This window comes from Trichoplusia ni, chromosome 6 (assembly GCF_003590095.1).
Source record: "Trichoplusia ni isolate ovarian cell line Hi5 chromosome 6, tn1, whole genome shotgun sequence".
Taxonomy (NCBI): domain Eukaryota; kingdom Metazoa; phylum Arthropoda; class Insecta; order Lepidoptera; family Noctuidae; genus Trichoplusia; species Trichoplusia ni.
The window spans coordinates 14,362,090-14,381,188 of NC_039483.1; the positions used below are offsets into that span (position 1 = coordinate 14,362,090).

General features: G+C 35.2%; 2 protein-coding genes across 5 annotated transcripts in view; one reads left to right on the forward strand and one right to left on the reverse strand.

Moving 5' to 3' along the window:
• Positions 1-391: 391 nt before the first annotated feature.
• LOC113495061 lies at positions 392-5,153 on the forward strand. 2 transcript variants are annotated; one of them, XM_026873651.1, is made up of 7 exons: positions 392-631; positions 811-882; positions 1,206-1,336; positions 1,414-1,584; positions 1,877-2,041; positions 2,124-2,881; positions 3,063-5,153. In XM_026873651.1, exons 1-7 carry the CDS (start codon positions 575-577, stop codon positions 4,844-4,846), a joined length of 3,138 nt encoding a protein of 1,045 aa, XP_026729452.1. In that variant the 5' UTR covers positions 392-574; the 3' UTR covers positions 4,847-5,153. The 2 variants fall into 2 exon arrangements, with proteins under 2 accessions (XP_026729452.1, XP_026729453.1); XM_026873652.1 differs by having other exon boundaries at positions 1,218-1,336.
• The window catches only part of LOC113495062 (kelch-like ECH-associated protein 1), a 30,976-nt gene continuing 17,016 nt past the window's right edge, over positions 5,140-19,099 (reverse strand). For all 3 annotated transcript variants that reach the window (XM_026873654.1, XM_026873653.1, XM_026873655.1), the window contains 10 exons: positions 17,439-17,603; positions 16,337-16,486; positions 12,479-12,595; positions 8,894-9,055; positions 8,189-8,380; positions 7,615-7,746; positions 7,182-7,261; positions 6,752-6,957; positions 6,405-6,581; positions 5,140-6,254 (listed from right to left, as the gene is read on the reverse strand). In XM_026873654.1, the coding sequence (XP_026729455.1) occupies positions 5,932-6,254; positions 6,405-6,581; positions 6,752-6,957; positions 7,182-7,261; positions 7,615-7,746; positions 8,189-8,380; positions 8,894-9,055; positions 12,479-12,595; positions 16,337-16,486; positions 17,439-17,603 (1,704 nt within the window). In that variant the 3' untranslated portion in view covers positions 5,140-5,931. The remainder of the gene's footprint in view (positions 6,255-6,404; positions 6,582-6,751; positions 6,958-7,181; positions 7,262-7,614; positions 7,747-8,188; positions 8,381-8,893; positions 9,056-12,478; positions 12,596-16,336; positions 16,487-17,438; positions 17,604-19,099) is intronic.

A 19,099-nucleotide genomic window follows, 5' to 3' on the forward strand; every position in this document is an offset into this window, starting at 1 on the left:
TATTTACAAAACACATTTTTTAGCGTTAGTTGGTTTAAATAGCAACTTGAGCCCTTGCAGTTTTAAAATTGTTAGTTTGATGTTCCTTTGTTTTTGTTAATTCATTAATCTTAAATAACATCAAATAACTCATTATAAAATTTGCCCAAGAGAAGACAGGGAAAAAATAATTGTCGGTTTTTATTCTCTGAAATGAACAGGTGGCTTTAAACTATTTCGAATTTCGGCTAAGCATTAACAGAAATTGCGAACTACTCAAATGTCTCAACTAGACTCAGAAGAAGGAAAAACAAGCATTTTAAAATAATAACTAAAAAGTAGAATTTTAATCAATAAATTGTTATGAAAAAAAAATATCACTTGTCCATAGCACATTTACCATAAACTAAAGAATGTTATTCATTCGAGCTGTCATTGAAATCGAATCCTTCGCAATCAATCTCATGAATACTTGAGACTTTGTTAGCTATATGTTCATTACTACTGTTTTATACGCTTAATTTTACCTGTTGGGTGATTAGTGCAGATTAAGTTTAGTAATATTTACAAACATTCGAAACCACCACCTACCGTAATGGAAGAACTTTACGCGGATCTGGATAACTACAACGAAGTGAATTGTATTCAGGAGGTAGGTAGATTTAGCGCCAAAACGACTTGTCAAATTTCTAAAATAATTTGGGTGTACACTAATTTGTTTCACAACACATTGTGGTCAGTGTGATCATTATATCGACAACGAATGAACAGCATTTTATGATTTGATGAATCTGTATAGCGTTTTTAAAACTAATTCTGTACATTTTACAGCTAAGGACTGAAAACACCGAGTTGAAAGTGAAGCTTGAAGAACATGCAACTGCCCTGGAGAAACTTCAAAAAGTAATTTTGAATGTATTTTTAAAAATAGAAGTTATAAATAAGAGATATCAAATGTATCCTTTAAAAATGCTATTATTTTTAGACCCACTCCCAGAATCAGCTTCTATTATGGCGTTTGTTAGAGCTTTTATAATAATTGTCTGATTTGAAGTTTTATTCTTTACAAATTTAAGTTATTTATAATTTTTGTTTGACACACGTAGAGTAAATAACAAATTAATGGATCTGCTTCAATATGATCAATGTATTATCAAATTATATTATTTCAAGCTGTGCAAACTGAAGTACATGAGCCATGAATGGATGGCACATTGATATTGTAGCAAATATTGCAGGACTATGATACCCTGGCCTCTGAGTTCAAGAAACTGGAAAACAACTACTCATCCCTGTTGAAAACAGCTCGCTCAGAGATAGAAAGGAAGACTCAAAGAATTAACCAACTTAACAAGGAGTATGTATAACAGTTTATAAAGAACATGATGAGAAATAAACTAAACAAACTTTTTTAATCTATGTTGTAATTTTTAGAAAGGACTTGATGGTGGTAAATGCTGTTGAAAAGGGCGTAATTATAAGGAGGCATTTCAATAAAGTCTCCCAAGGACCGAATTTGAACAAAATGTCTGCTGAAAAGCCCTCGGGAAATAATAAACTGAAGGATAACTTCAAGGCAAAGAATGTTGATGCCAAAAATAAAAAGTAGGTGAAATGAAACTATTTCTTACAAAATTAGGAATATGCAATCTTTTGTGGCCTACCACTGTAGGTAGTACAATTTCAAGTCATCGTACATTGGCCACATTTAAGGTTATGATAATATGTAGGGTGTGAATAGTATAAATATTTTTTAATGCTGATACAAATTAAAGCAGGTCTTATTTCATTCGGAAACTGTATGATTAAATTCCATTGTATTTTTTGTGTATTTCAATCTATCTAGTTGTCTAATGACATCCAACATAAACTTATACACTTTTCCTTTTGTTTTCAGTTACGAAACACAGTCTAAAGACAATGTTCCTGATCTAAGACCAAGTAATAAAAGTGATTATCATAAACCTATAGAAAACCCAACTTATCACAAGGAACAAAATGATCCGCCACTAACTGTTGCTAGCAGTATTAGGGACAGAAGGAAGTCTACACCTGCTGTTCCGTAAGTATAAAACAATAAAAGAGATAGTTGTTCAAAATAATTTCATATATAAGCAATATCATAATGAGTCTTTACATTTCAGAATGCCGCAAGAAAAGTTCAGTTCCGAAGAAGAATTTGATCAAAATATTTCTGCAAAAAGTAACAGAGATATTCCACCTAGTTCTAAGTTTGATAGGAGAAATTCAAATAGATATGATAGACAAAGTAACAGATCAGAAACATCTAGCTTAGAAGATAGGAACTCAAACTATCGCGAATCTTCTAGACATTATCTTGAATATTCAAAAGATACAGGTTATAAAGGGGGTAGACCAAGCAGGTCATCTGACAAGCCTCACCATGACAAAAACTCTTATAGAGGTAGAGACAAGTCGAGACATCGGAATCATTATAGTCCAGAAAGGGCTTCAAGAGGATCTCAAAGAGATTTTAAAGATGATTTTCCTAGACATGAACATGACAGGTATAGGACTCCAGAAAGCCCTCCACGGGAGTCATTCAACCGATACCATCAACGCAGTGAAGATCGTTATATAAATTCCGATAGACACGCTTATGATTATGAAAAACATAGGTCAAGTTATGAAGAAAGATTTGCGCCCAAACATAGATTGTCAACTGATTACGACGAGCCACATAGTAAGAGACCCAGGATCGAAAATTTTGGTAACCCTGATGTACATTTCAAGGGAGAGCATCACAGGCCTCCCCTTGGGCAGGACGTAGTCGACAAACAGCGCGCATCCGCGTTCTCTCCAGACGACTACGACAATCGGCATGCTACCTGCCAGTCACCAGATTACGAACATTCTGATTCTGCTGTAGCAAATCCTAAAGGTAACTTATATGTATGAGTTAAAAGATAATCACATTGTTTTAACTAGGGTTGTTTTGTTAGCCTCAATATCAGAATGCCTGTTTAATGCTATACAGCATGTTCCGTAAAGAAAATTTGATCAAGAAGACAAAACCCAAGCACTACACAATATTCACTTCTACAAGTATTTAACTTTTGCAGAGATAATGGCCTCAGCTGCAACACCTCTGGATGATCCGCGAGTAACCAGCAAAAAATATGTAATTAAAAAAGAAAATGGTAAAGAGGTATTATCGACAGCAGTAGGCAGAAATGTTGACATAAAACCAATTAATAAGATTGGGTGGAATTTTGAACCTGTAGATGTCCCTATTGCTTTAGTACGGCGACCGTCACAATGCAGCGAAGGGCTTGTTAAGGACATCAATTGTTTATCTAATGAGTCAGTAGAATCCGGTGAGATATGCTTCGATTCTGATAACGAAAAACGCGAAACTAATCAAGCAAAGGAAATATGCCATACTAAAAGTATTACCAAAAACAGTTCAAAACAAGACCCCAATCTCGACAAACCCATTGCTAAGTACAAAATTCCAAAAGTTGGACAAAGTAATAAAAATACAAATGCCAAATTAAATGTTCCTGTTATTGAAGTAGGTGAATATGGAACCAAAAACAAAAATAATACTGATAAAGTTGAAATTGCCGAAATTTCGAAGAAAGCTACTGACAAAATGGTATCTAAATATAAAAATATTCTGTGTAATCTCTCTAATACCAATAAATCTAAAGAAGATGAGTCTCAGAAGCAGGTATTACATAACAATTCTCTTACTGCAAAAATAGCAATTGTTGCCGACGATTTAGAGTTAAGTGACGAAAATAGCGATAATGTTGAAATTCACAAACTTGTAACAGAGAAAAAACATATCAAAGATCAGTTGAAGATGACAAAAACTAAGAAGGATGATTCTAAAACTAAGATATCGAATAACATTAATACTGAACAAGAAACAGTTGCAAATACTGTCAGTGACGCTGTCAACCTGCCTGTGCACGAAAAATCTAAGGAATGCGACTCTACCAAGAAACAGAATGGTAAAAAGAAGCGAACGAAATCCAAAGACAGTTTGTCGAAAGATTTACTTAAAACAAATGTAGTCCAAGATTGTGAAAAGAAAACGAAATCAAAACACGAGAAAGACTGTAAAAGTAAAGAAAGTCATAATAAATTCAGTGACTTATTTGGTGATACAAGTAACAGTTTAATGACTCCGGAAGACTTAGGATTACCATCCTATTTACCTATTTGTGAAAATGCACTTGATATGAAACTTGATGACATAATAGATTCAAAGACACATAAAACATCTGACTGTCCAGATGTCATCTCTAAAATGAATAAACCAACTGAACCAGTTATTACAGCCAAGGAAATCATAATAGAAAATAAAATACCAGATATTTTACAAAAATCCAACTCAGACAAGGAAGGTAGTGAAAAAGAGTGTCCAGGGTATTCCAGTGATATGATCACACTTGATATGTACAAGAATTTGAACTCTGAAACTGACGCAAATGAACCAGGTGTAGTTCAAACTGTTATTATTTCCAAAGGATTGCAACAGCAATATGATGATGGTAATGCAGCGGTTATGGAAGCACCAGTAAATGTTGCACCGCTATACAATATTAATCGGGATGTTACTGATAAAAATCAGATACAAGCTACAATAAGTTTCAAGAAGCAGGATATGAAGGCTTTGGCTACATCAACACCTCACAAAGAATTGACCGATTTAAAAATCGGTACCGAATCCTCTATAAAAGATTTTAAACCTGATAATAATATAGTAAAGAGTCCAGATTCGGGTGTGCAATCTGTAAACCAGTCGCAAGCCATTTTGGATACACAGGACGCGCCAGATGTGAGGATATTCGTCAAACGTCGTCGTAAAGTGGTAAAACAAACACCAGTGACTTAAGGACGATTCTGTCTAGCTATAGGAGTAAAAATGTAAGAAGATATTGCCATACCAATGATTTGCTGAGCATTGCGTTATGTAGCAGGAGATAGTTGAGCGTTCGGAAGCAGTAGGTAGACAATTACAGAGGTATAAAAGATGTATATCAATTAAGTACTTACTTATACTGTTAAAAATGTTTAATGTATATAGTACATAGTATGTGTCTATCCTTAGTGGATGTCTCTGCGTTCTGTATTTTTTTTGAAATTCGCTCTTTTCGTTTATATTTTTTTCTTAATAAAAAAACTTTCTTTTATTCCCATAACAGTCTTTATTTTCCTTATGAATTATAGTAAATTGTATTTACATATTTTCTATTGTCTATCTATAGGATACGTTGGAAAGTATGATTTACACCTAAACTTAAAGAAATTTGTACATAATAATAATAATTAAATTATACATAACATTTAATTTCCATACAAACTTAAAATTATTTACATAAAACAGGAAGTCTTTTAAAAATAAAATTATTTTTAAGTCAACATTTCTAAACTCTGTATTACAAAATCGGCTGGCTCACGAACTGCGGTTTGTTCGTGCCGAAGGAATGTTAGGCCAAATATTATCTGTCAACGCTTCACCCGCCATCTATTATTTCCACACAAATTAGTCATAATCGATTTACTATCTAACTTGAGTGATTATATTTACATTGCCCATGCAGTATCGGCGGAACACTAATACTTCTCATTATTGTTTATGCAGTTTATTCAACATTATGTGTACCAGCAAATTTGATTATTCAGCACCTTAGATCATTCAGTTATCACAATTGATTTAAATATTAATTGTCTTTGTGGATTATTAGTATAAAACTGGGCTAAATAATTTAAAATAACTTATGAATCTCTTATGAAACTCATCATAATCTGAATACCTAACAGAATGTCAAACCCCGGGGCTCCTTACTTTGCGATATGACCAGAATTGAACATGCACATAATTTGAGATTACGGGAAGTTCATGCCGTCGCTCCAGTACCCGTACACGCGGTCGGAGCCGCGGGCGAGCAATCACCTGTGCGTGGTTGGATGCGTTCACTACATGTAGTCGCAGGGCGTTCTGGAGTTGGACAGCGTTCCGATGATGTTGTTGGCGGTGGGGATGTCGTCGTTGCGGGACATGGAGGAGCCGGACGAGGCGGCGGACAGCGACGAGCCCGCGGCGGAGGGACGCTTGCCGAGCTTCTTGATGATGGTGGGCTGCGCCTCGCACGCGTCCGAGTGCGGCGCCACGTGCTGGTAGCACACGGCCGACGCGTGCCCGGACCGGACGGACGTCAGCGACGTGCCGCTCGACCACGAGTTGCTGGCCGGGTCGTACACCTCCACGATGTCCAGGAACGACGTGCCGTCGTACCCACCTGCACGCAACGAAATATACGTCAGTTGGTAATCTAAATATTCATCTATATAATTGCGGAATGCTATCATAGAAGTCATCTTAGAATGAAAAATAAGCATGGTCTTAAAAGACGGTCATTGATTCCTATAAGTTAATATTAGATACATACCGAGCGCGTATAGTTTGTTGTCGAGCACTGTGAGCGAGAGCGCGGACCTCGCGATGTGTACGGGCGCTACGAGCTCCCAGGTGTCGCGCTCCGTGTCGTAGCGCTCTACGGACGCCAGCTGTTGCGAGCCATCGTAGCCGCCCACCACGTAGATGTATTGGTTCAATGCTGCTACGCCTGGTTACCAAAATTACATATTTATAATCCAATGTACAATGTGTGCCGTTCTTAATACAAGTGTATCGTTTTTAAAAATACATATTATAATATCATTTTTAAATATAACAATAATATAGTTTTACTAAACCAAACAGTCTTAAATTCTAAGTAAAACAAAGAGTAAGTACCTGCTCCACTTCTAGCGATATTCATGGGAGCGACGTCATTCCAGCAGTTGTTTTCAGGATGGTAGCACTCAACAGACGCGATACGGCTCGCGCCGTCAAACCCGCCTACAGCGTACAGCAGCCGGTTCACAACGACCACGCCCACGCCCAAACGTGCGCAACCCATCGACGCTACCGACGTCCACGCGTCGTGTTCGGGGTCGTAACTGTAACACGAATAAATGAATGAAGTGATGGGGGAAAATATACAATTTCATTTATTCGAGTTCATTCATTCTCGAGTATAGAAAACGAAATCACTGGAAATGTACTTGATAAAACTAAATAAGTTAAACTTATAAAAGGTTTAGTCCAATACGAAAGGCTAAATAATATATTTATAATAAGAGGATATGGTGACCGTACACCTTGAATTGCGTTTAACACTTACCATTCAACTGATTTGTGATATTCTGAGCCGGCTGAACCGCCGACTGCGTATAATAATCCATCCATTACTGCAACGCCTACCTGTTGAAAACAATCGTGTAACAATTAATATCAAATATTGGTAATTGGTCATTAGCGCATGAAGACACTGTAACTCATCAATAAATGAGTATTTAGAGAAAACTTTTTCTATGTACGAGGTGTGTTCAAAAAGAAAGGTGAAAAATATTTATTTATTTATCAATATTTATACTTGATTCTTAAATTTTCTAAGAACGGTTTGCTGTACTTTAAAATAGTACAAGAATGTAATATCAATAAACTAAACGATGATTTTTCGTTGAAAAGTTCTCAACTTTTTCAGTTGGTATCAAACAATGCTTTTTCTCTTAAAAATTGATTCTAAAACGATCACAAAATGAATGATGTCCTACCCTGTGTCGGGGCGTGGACATGGGGCTGCAGGGCCGCCAGTGCTCGGTGGCGGGGTTGTACACGTCCACCCAGTCGCTGTCGTACGACGAGCCGGGGGATGTGTTGCGCCCGCCCACTGCGTAGAACAGACCCTGCCGGAAAATAATTAATATTGAGCATAATTTACGAAAAAAGTTATCGAGAACGTGAATAAAGTCCGTAGAATCCTGCCCGGCAGAACGATATCCTCTCGCCATTTAAAATGGTTTTAATATTTTCTTTTTTAGCGTTGGAAACAAACGATTCCTTCTATTGTTTTTTTATAAATTTGTAAAGATCGAAGTTACAGCGTTAAAACGATTGAAATTGTTGCCACAGTAGACGTTCAAAGCCAATAAGAAAACCGCAAATTGTCCTTATGCCAGAGGTATTTTTTAACGTTACATCATCAGTTGAGTCTAAGTCATTTCGAAACAAGTATTTTTCAAGGTCAATTTTGATCTAGTAGATACTCAACAGATTCAAAATCCATCACCTAATAAATAACTGTTACCTTCACTTATCACAAAAAAGGTTTCTCTAAAAATAATTTACCTTTAAAAACGCAGCGCCCAGTCCCGAGCGAGGCACAGTTAGTCTCGGCAGCGTGGTCCAGCAGTTGTCGTCCAAGTTGAAGGCTTCGAATAGGTCTATGGAGTGTCTGAAGTAGCCGCCGGCCACGTATATGATGCGCGGCGTGTTCGGCCTCCGCTCCTTTACCACTGGCTTCTTGTGTAACGTGAGATCCTGAAAAGTTTTGTGACGCAATTAAATCACTATGTATTTAATAAGTAAGGTAGAAATTGGTTAGATTCTAGACTATGCTGTCAATCGCAGAGATTGACAGCATAGTCAAAGCTTAAAAGAGGGATATGAAAACTACCGGTTGGTACCGGATAGGCCATTTAGGTTTTCATTTTAAGATGTACTGGAGAAGAGGCCGTCAGAAAAACTTATACAGGATATTTTTCCATTTCAAAGATGTGTTATTTTGTTATGTTATCCCAATTTCTGCATACCAGTACAATCGAGTTATCCACAGGGCCGGATCTAGGGGCCCAGGGGCCCCGAGGCAACAAAAGAGTAGGGCCCCCCTTGGTTCAAGTTATTTTCATTCAGTGAAAAAATTTATCGAGCTTATTTAGATGCTACTTTGGTGGTGGGCCCCTGGTCATAGTGGGCCCCTAGGCACTGGCCTAAAGTGCCTTATGGATACTACGGCAATGGTTATCGACAGTTCGTTTCTTGATTTATATTTACCTTAAATATTTTAGCGAGGTACTCTCTGCAGGCGGGAACTTTTTTGAGCACAGTGCATGTACTCATCTGCTCTTTGAGGAAGCTCGGCGTGAGGTACTGGCAGCGGACGGCTTGCAGGATGTGCTCCATCCGCGGGTGTCGCCTGTCCTCGTCGTATTTTACCTGTAAATACAATAGCTCTATTAGTATTCGAGAATTTAAACTGCCTTAAAAAAGATTGGATGGCTATTCAGTAACTGCAGTAAGTAGTTTAGGTTCCTAAAAAAATGTTGTGTGGGTGTACACCAGTGTAGTTAAATGTGAGCCATTAGTGTCTCACTACATGGATTATTCGTGCTTGAATGTCAGAGGAGAGTAGTTTCTCGATAAGGTATCGAGTTTACCTTGTCCGCACCATCTCTTTATGAACTTATCGGAGCAGTCTTAAAATGTCAAAGTTTAACGTTACTTCAAAATTATTAAACTACGGAGTGCCTAGTACTGCTATACTCTTTGAACATCATCTCACTTTTGCTCCGCTAGAATAAACCGCTAAATACGCATCCGTAAACCGTACTTTAGCAATATGGCTAAAATAGTTACAATACCCGCGATCCACAGATCAGGTGAACTCTGCGTCACAGATTAAATTAAAGATTATATGATTACATAATGCCCACGGTATAGCACATGGTGCGATTACAATAATCTATATCAATTTGACGACTATAAAGTGCAGCAGCGAAATGTTTGGTCTTGAACGCAGAACGTTGACATTTTCGAGTACACATGTGATATACTAGTTTTATTATTTATACAGGTATTAGTTAAAATATGACATTCATAAACTTTATGACAATATAACTTGAAGCATATATGCTTAATGATTGCTATAATTTTACGACTACTCAGAAAAGGAGTGATGGTCTCAGGTTTCATCATTGTTTGTTTCTTTATTACCATAACTAAAACCAGTTCAATGTATCTGGTATTGCTACTGCGAGACTGGCATATACGTGGACATATTGATTTTGCAAAAAATATTGTATAATTGCTATAAGCAGGCATTTTCCAATTGTCGGGATCGCATATTTAATTTTAAGTTCTCTATTTGCAGTCCCAATAATTATATTACTGCTATCCCCATAACTTGACTATATATTTTAATTTTCCTTTATTCCCTATCTTAACAAAGCAAGAAGGTATCCATCCTTCACCCGTATTTTAAACAGAATATTGTTGAGTCATTGCAATGTTGTGTGCTAGGTGCTGCCTGATAACAGCCGCATCCACCTGCTAATACACAGTCAAACAATAATCTTACAAATAATCTTTATACCCACACCTTCATTAGCAAAACATGACTTTACAAAACGTACAGCGATAATAATATGTTTAAATGAAAACATATTATCACGGAAAACAAAGTACCACGTTTCGTTTCGATAGCTAGGTACGCATATCTTCGTTGAGTATTTATATTAAGATAACAAATGTATTAAAACCCCAGTAAGTAATCTCGTCAATGGAAAGAACGTTGTATTGAAATACACCTTAAGAATACTATTTTTGTAAGATATACCTCCTTCTATCTCTACGACTACTGAGAAATATTCTTCGCGTGGTCTTCGAACTGTATCTATATGTACCGCAACTGAATACAATACTATTCCAATTGTCATGGGGTGTAAACGTTTCTTCGAAACAATAAATTTATTTTTTCTCAGTGATAAACTGATAATGAAAGCGAGTGTCATGGCTTTGCACTATATATCAGCTTTGTAAGAATTTAGCGATTAGATAACAGCATTGCTATCGTGTTACATCCACACTGAGTACCTAAATTTACTATTTTCGCGGTCATTGCTCTATAACTTAAAAAAAGCATGTATCAAGCTTACTGCGTACTTATTACTTTATTTTGGCAATTAATATAAGGAAGTTTTAATAGAAAATAATCGACACTAAACTTCTACAAATTTAATTACTCAATCTTTTAATGTAGATGTTTTCATTTATGTTCAAGTAAAAAATATAAGCGAGACGTTCCATATAGTGTCTGATCTAGAGGACTTAGCCCTTTCTAAATGCCACTGAATTTAGATTACTGCGATCAATAATACCTTTTAAAAGTTGTAAACAATAAGATGCATAGTGTGACTTTACTGTTGGGATGTCAAGCTCCCAAACGAAAGTCTTGGATTCGCCAATGGGCCCATAAATTCAAATATTTAGAAAGTTTATCAGAATATAGAAAGAAATGGAACAAGCAATCTTAAAAAAAGAGTTTCCATGGCAATTTAATAGTAAGTTCTAAAGGCAAATTAATGAAGATGAAAAAAGCAACAAATATTAATTTTAACGTAGAGTTACTAAAAACGGTTAGTTGAGTAATCATACGATGATAATATTATTTTACTTTATTATAAAGTAAATTTACGAGTCATTTGATTTATTGACTAGACGGCCGTTAGGTATAATTACAATTTTATTGTTCAATTTGCATTTAGTTGAGGTGATGTAACGAAAGCTATTTACATATATTTTATGTTTTTGCAGAATGACACACTAAAATATAATATTAAAAGTTTGTAGGTTTTTACAGAAGTCTGAACAGAATTTATTTAACAACAAAATATATTTTGTCACTGTGACATTTTCTATGCATATTATATAAACCTGATATATGTACATCCGCTTTCAAGAGTTTCCATATTTCTTACACACATTTAATTTTTTTATTATTATTACATACTCAATTCATACTATAGTAATTTTTGCTAAGTTTTGCATCATTAATGGCACCTAGAATCACGTCGACCCTCTTAATGGCTATAAAGTGAGTCGATGTGACTTGTATATTTGTTTTCAGATATCAACGGATGTAGTTAAACACTCATCGTCACCATTTAGTAGGTAACTACTGAATTCTGAGAAACAGTTATCGCGTTAATATATCATTTAAATATGTCACATCAGTGTTAGAGGGAATTTATTTTAAAGTAAGACGTCATCGGGTTGTTATTAGGGACTTAATGTTACTCTAAAACGTCAAGATCTTGGTTCATTTTCCCATTCCAAACCATTTTACAAACAACAATAAGGAAGATAACCTAAGCTGATATGTCTAGTAATATTATTTTATTTCTATTATTTTTTATCGTATAAGTATTCCCATATAGTATAATATATAGGTGATAGCATTTCACAATCTTAAAACTTCAAAAATATTATTGACAAAATAATCATGATATTAGAGCAAAAAGGTTAATTGATTAACTAATTGTAATCTTTGAGCAGAAATATGATCAACTCTTCATTTTTGCGATTATAACCCTCTGATCCGTCCCCGCATCGAAAAGCGCTATTTTTCGATAACGTGACTTTTCATTGCGCATCATTACGCAATATAAAGTCAAAATCTAACGTCTTCACAACATTTTGACAATCGTATAATTAACAAGACTTCCTCAGAAAACCGATCACTGTTAGCCATTAAACGGGATAAATAAAAAACAGTGGCGCGTTTTCCCGTTCGTGATACACTAATGGGTAATAATAACAAATAAATAAATAATTAGTAATGCTAGCAGTAGTATTACTTACCCAACTCAACACAGCATTATAGACTTCTCTTTCCTCCCTCACGTTGAGCTCATCTTTACGAATCATGCAGATCAACTCTTGTGGCGTTAACTGTAAAAACTCTTCTTCTTGACAGACCTGAAAATAACAAGACCTTTCATTAAAGAGAGCTCTTAAGACAGCTTGGCTATTCTTACGACACGAATAATTTGAAAGCTTGGATTTATTCTTAGAATATTAAAATAATTGAATTCCACGGCCCAGATTCTGCTATTTTACAATGGCCGATGAAAGAATGGCAAGTGGATTAAGTTTGAAAAAATCCCTATTCTCTCATTTTGCCAATACAATAATTGGAAGTTAATTGTATTGACCTTGAGTGTACCGTCCCTTACTGAATTTACAATTATTGTGTAGAAAAATGTTTAAGAGTTACAAGAAAGCAATACATATACAGGCGACTCGTAGCATAACGACTGCCAATCCTAAACAACATTATTTTTTAAAAAGAACTAAAAATATCGTAAAAATACTTTAGACGAATCAAAAAAAAATTAAATAAGACATCCCAATAGAAACGCATCTGTTACCAATTTATTCAAATCAAGCTTCTTATTATCAGGCAAGATAAACAGATGTATGAGTTTCGATATCGGTTCTTTCCCCAATATTTCTAGACAAGATTAGTTAGTTCATTAATATCATGATTTCTGTATAAAATGACTAAGTCTTAACACTAGTTAATGTACGTCATGCGTAAAAAAAAAATGAGCTGTTCAATAAAATGCGTAATTTGGAGTAGAATACTAAATAAAACTATCAAATAATAATATTGACTGTACGGATAGCCTAGTGATTGAGATCATCACGTCAGACTATGAGAGACAACGTACGACAAGCGTTTGTGTGATCAACGAGTGCTTGTCTTGAGTCTGGGTATCTTTGTGCATGTGAGTTTAATATTTGTGAATCGCTCGGCGACACAAGGAATTAATCTCACAATAAGGAAGTTAAAAAAATATTACATAATATTTTAATCAACTTAGTCATTTGTTTCATAATGTTGATTACTTTAACAGCAGTTTTGTTATCAGCATTTTAATCTCCAATACAGTATACGGTTGAACGCCATCACTAACTATACTGCCAAAATGGCTCTTGCTTGAGTCGTAGTTCGAACTACGTATCCGGTAATTAACGATTACGATAACACGATATCACTAGATAATATTTGTTATAATTCTCTAAATACCGCGAAAATGTCACGATTTTGTATGACGACACAAATCTTAAGAATAATCAGAGTAAATTTATTTAATTTGACAGAGAGATAATTTTGAGAATAACGCAAAGTGTATGATTACGCCGAAGTATTCAATGAACGTATATCAGAGAGCGAAACAGATGTTGTTTACGGGGAAATAGACAATATTGGAAATAGAAGCATTCGTGAGTTTTCCGAAATAATATAATATATTTACACAGTTATAAGTGGCTGTATGAGTCATGTTCAAGTATCTTATGAGTGACATAAATTTAAACACAAGACAATCTATAGTAACGACGGCGTATGAGGCATATGGTAAACGTAATTTAAATACGTATGAGTCATGGTCTAAATTATCTATCCATAAATAGGGTTGCCGCCTCTGAAATTTTAAAACCAGATCGAGACGCGTAATGAACCCGGATTTTAGAGTACAGAACCCAGACATGGCAGGTTTTTTTAACTTAGTCAGTTGATCTATGTGTGCGAGTACAGTTTGTGTGTCGCGGGCAGCCTAAAACTTACTAGGACTAAACCAGGGAAAGCCGGTTGGCAACGCAATCCATAAACGCTTCTAAGATACATTGTTCATTAAAATGCTATCCAAATATATCAAATTAAACCTCTCATATATCGAATGTCATTGCGCAGATTATATTTCAGTATAAAACACATTTATAATTAACATCTTGTTCAGTTTTAGCAATCACATGACGATTACAAACAAAAAATCTTCTTAGTATACAAATAGGTTTATATATTGGTTAGAAATGACGTTATCACAGGCGTTAAAACCACGTGGTACACGACTTTACCTATTGCCACACTCAATATTTTTGTATAAGGGCTTCAAAGAGACACGTTGTGGTGGTGTCGAGGCTGGCAAGCAAAAATGATATAAGGTTAATAAATAAACGCATGGTCGCGGTATTTTAAATGATATCCAATACATTTTTAACTTCAGATGGGCCAATAACAATCGAACGGCGGGTGATAGGTTTAGATCAGGGCCCCGATTCTGCTATTTACAATAGCCTCATTCTGAATTTAAAATTATGGTGTCGGAAAAATCCTTGGAATAATACAAATATTGACAATTTAATTCAATTATCGGTAATTGTAAATAGCAGAATAGGGGTCTAGTCATAACAATTACACTCAACTTGCGGTCACTTTTCCCTTTACAATGACTGTCTTTCTTTTTATATTGACATTACGGAGAAACTTAAACAATCAATAAAAAAAAAACAACGGAAGTGAGTCGCATTTTAAACTCTTGTTTTTCTGTATAAAGCTGATGTAGAGATCCTTGACTCTGATTACGTTGCCTATGATAGCTAGTGTACAGCGCTAGATAAACAAACAACGTAGTTTATAGAATGTTAGATAATAATTAATTTTAATTAATCGAATGATTCGAGTATTAACGTAGTATCGATTTAACTTTATAATCGATTGATTCGTGTATTTATTAAGTATCGATTACATTCATAATCGAATGATTCAAGTATCTACGTTTTATCGATATATTTTCGAGTTACAATATCAATCATAGATATTTTATAGTTATAAGTTGTTTGATCAACAACTTAGTAATAAGTGACGTGTAATAATTTTGCTTACATTTTGTTTGCAATTTAATTAGATAGGTAGTCTTTTGATGACTATGATATTTTTTTTATCAATCTTTTAAGTCTAGATTAATGTGATGATAATTAAATTAAAATGAATGCAGCGCAATAAAGAACTTGGCAATAAAAAATGTAGGTAATCAGTTTTTTTTACAGTTTATAAAAAATATATCTAAACGTCAAAAACTGATGTAATCAGGGATTATTATTTGCTTATTGAAGATTAAAATCTTTAGTAATTAACATAACACTATTGACTTGTAATTAGTAAGACTTATCAATATACGTTTACGTAACTACACACAATAATCATAATATTATAGACTGATTTTAGAAAAGTGAGGGAATTTTCGGTGTTAAGGATATAAGGAAAATAAACATAAACTCAAAAATGAAACATGCCTACAAACTGAATGTTTTTGTGATACCATTATCGCAACTCATGATACGAAATGATAAATATATTTACATACATAAACCGCTGATAATCTGTCTATTGCAATTGGCACTGCAATGACTTGCTTTGTAGTTCAAAGTCACGACAAAAACAATGATGTCTGGGTTGTTGCTAACCGGCTATTAAACAGGAAATTATTTTTTAGGAACTCAGAACCTCGCCGTAAAATTAAATTTTAATATCTGATAGTGAGTACTTGAAAGTGTTGGAACACTATCAAGTACTAACACGCCTCCATAGGATATTTATCGACCTATTACTGCAGATGTGTAGCTGCAGAAAGGTCTGTTTTAGTTATAAAACAATTTTATGATTTATGCAATAAGGTGCAGTTTAGCGTATTATTTTTCGCTCTTATTGGTAGAGGAATCCCTGAATATTTTAAATACACCAACCATTAATATGTGCCTTATAAGAACAGTTAATACGCTTTCATATAAGAGTAATGCTCTTTGCTCTATTTGCTTGAAGATACCAAAGACAGCTGATTACACAAAGTAGGTGCGAGATTAGAGTTCACATACCTGCGTGAAATGCCTCTCAATGAACTGGTTCGCTTTCTTCTTGAGGTCGACGCAGCCATGTTGTTCGGCGAAGTTGGCGATCCCGATGGCGTTGGAGGGGTCCAGCTGGCGCTCCAGGAAGGCGCAGCACGCGTCAATCACGTTCGATATCTGTCGCAACATAGCTAAAATAAGTGTAGATTGCTAAAGTTTACCAAACTTCACTTGAAGGAATATACCTCGTTCAGAGATTGTGACGAAAGGTAAACAAGAATAATCATCATAATACCTTTTTTTCATATACTTATAATTGTTACATATAAAATTTATTTGCTCAAAATTGTGTAGTTCATGAAATTTGTTTAAACCTGTCTCAAAACTGTCCGAAAAAGTGTATAAAGACTTATTTTTATGGTATTATAATATACTATATGTATTTTTGAGCAATTATAATAAACTCCTAATATAATATACAACACTCGACATATCTCAGTTAGTAACTGTCCTAATGTTTTGAACAAAAACTCTTTCAATATTGTTCAGTAACATGGCGTTTTATACAGCATTGCGATAACTACAAATACATGAAACTGTCGCATCACAATTACTGGCATTTATACGAATTTTCGTCATTGTACACGTACAGCTGCGGCCAAAATGTTCTATCTGTTTTCTGACTGGCGTTTTCTATTTTTCTGAGAATGGCTCGAGGCTGAGTTTGAACTCGGCAAGTTCACCAATTATAGATTGCTTTTTGTTTATGCGTATTGAAAAAAAAACATGTCCATTAAAAAGGTTTTATTTGAAGTACTAATACCGGTTTTGATAAAGATTAATGTAATTAGCTTGTCAGTGGATTTGAAACTCAAATGTTACTGTAACAAAGTCGTATCAAACTAGTCTCAGTTGTCGCCATTCGGTCTCATGTGACAGACTTTATCATGGCATGTAGAGACCGGTAGGTAAACAAGAACATTTCTAGCCGCTGTCCTTTGCCCTTGCGCAAAATGATAACCATTTAATGTTCCAGACAATTTTCAGTATTTAATGCACTTTTCTTACTTTCAGACCAGGGGGAAAATTTAGGTAATAAATTTATAAGGTAATATTTAATATAACTTACTTGGAACATAGTGGCGGCGGGTAGGAGCTGGCAGACAGTAATCTCAGTGATCCGGATCTTGCCGGTGTACAGGAAGTACACGAGCCACGCGATGGCCGAGGGGCACACGCCCTGCAGACGAACGCGCGACATCTCGCACTCCTTCAGGCCGCTTGTGAACATAGCCTGGGGAAAATGATATAGTTTAGATCAACCTATTCTCATGCTGTGTGGTGAATCTGACTGGCTTTTTTAGCAAAGTTTGGGATTCGCGCGTTAAGAGGTGGAACACAGAGGAACACAGGTGTTTGGGTGTGAACATTATACTACGTGGAATAAAATTAATATTATCCATACAGCATGGGAATGTCTAATTTCCTTGAAGAAAGCAATAGTCTTCTTAGAAAAAAATGAAAATTTGGACTAACTGTTAAGTTCAATATACAAATAAAAAAAGTCCGATATCCCACGAGACAGTCCAGACCTAGGAATCTGCCACAAATGCACTACATTATTTACAATTTCTGAATTCACGTTCATCAAATGCACCAAACAGTGTTTAGTGCATAAGATGAATAAGAATGTCGTGACTCAAGTAGTTAAACGCGGGTTTCCTCAAGGCGTTTTCCTCTACCGTTACTCAATGGTATCAGATTAACTTAGAAAGGTAAAAAAGTCACTTTGATTAGAACTAAGTTTGAACACTTTGTACCACTTGAACAGTGTCAAGGAATCCGGTCATTAACCCAGTGAGCCCGCTTCACATTCTAGATCACATACGTAATGTATATTAACTAATGTAACATACAAGTGTATTAATAATGTCAAATTTTATTTAGTTTTTAATTTCTTAAGGTTCATCGTTCCCTGAATACAGTCGTTATATATTTTGTGAGAAGTATGTAAGACTGCCCATTGTGGCAAAATGTAACTATTATCATTATTCAATCCTGTATTTATGTGGTGTGAAATAAAGGAATATTATATCTGTGTAAGGTGTAGCATTTCATCTATAAATGCTCAATTATGAAAGGCTATCTTTAGACTTGAAATGAAAACTAGATAATCTTTTGGACTTTGCATATTACTCTCGCGATGAAAATCAGACTTCGTAAAATAACTACTTCTTCAGGAAAAAATCGTACCGAAACCCACGTGCGCGAGAAGTGTACCGTCCAAAAGGCCAACGTTTGATATGTCATATCTGTCAAAACGTATGATAACAATTATCGCGCATTCGAAATTCAAGCTATCATCGGAACGATGTTTTTTTTCAAAGTCTGTTTATTTTCCAATATCAACAAAGAACTTTTTAATTAAAGTAAGATGCGTAGGCGATAAGATAATGCAGTGTTTACACTATGCTCCATAGGTAGGTGACCAGTTCATTAAAAAAATATTAGGAGTGAATGACTAAGTACACATCCTGTCTCGCTCATATTATTGGGTTACACAAACCTGTGAGATAACCTTCAAACGATCATTCTAATGTCCTGCGAATATTTTATGAATAAATATTATTCTATTACGATGACTTGCTTATATTTGATTGCGTGCGATAAAAAAATATTATCTGATAACGCGACGTGGCTTCGAATTTGTACGAATCTTTGATTCTTGGGATACAGAACCTATTTCTATGACCACCATCGCTACGCCCATTCAGAGGTTGTGTTTCAGAT

Coding starts and splice junctions, on each gene's coding strand:
- LOC113495061 (XM_026873651.1), top strand. CDS start 575: ATGGAAGAACTTTACGCGGATCTGGATAACTACAACGAAGTGAATTGT. Junction 883..1,205: donor CCCTGGAGAAACTTCAAAAA/GTAATTTTGAAT, acceptor TTGATATTGTAG/CAAATATTGCAGGACTATGA. Junction 2,042..2,123: donor AAGTCTACACCTGCTGTTCC/GTAAGTATAAAA, acceptor TTTACATTTCAG/AATGCCGCAAGAAAAGTTCA.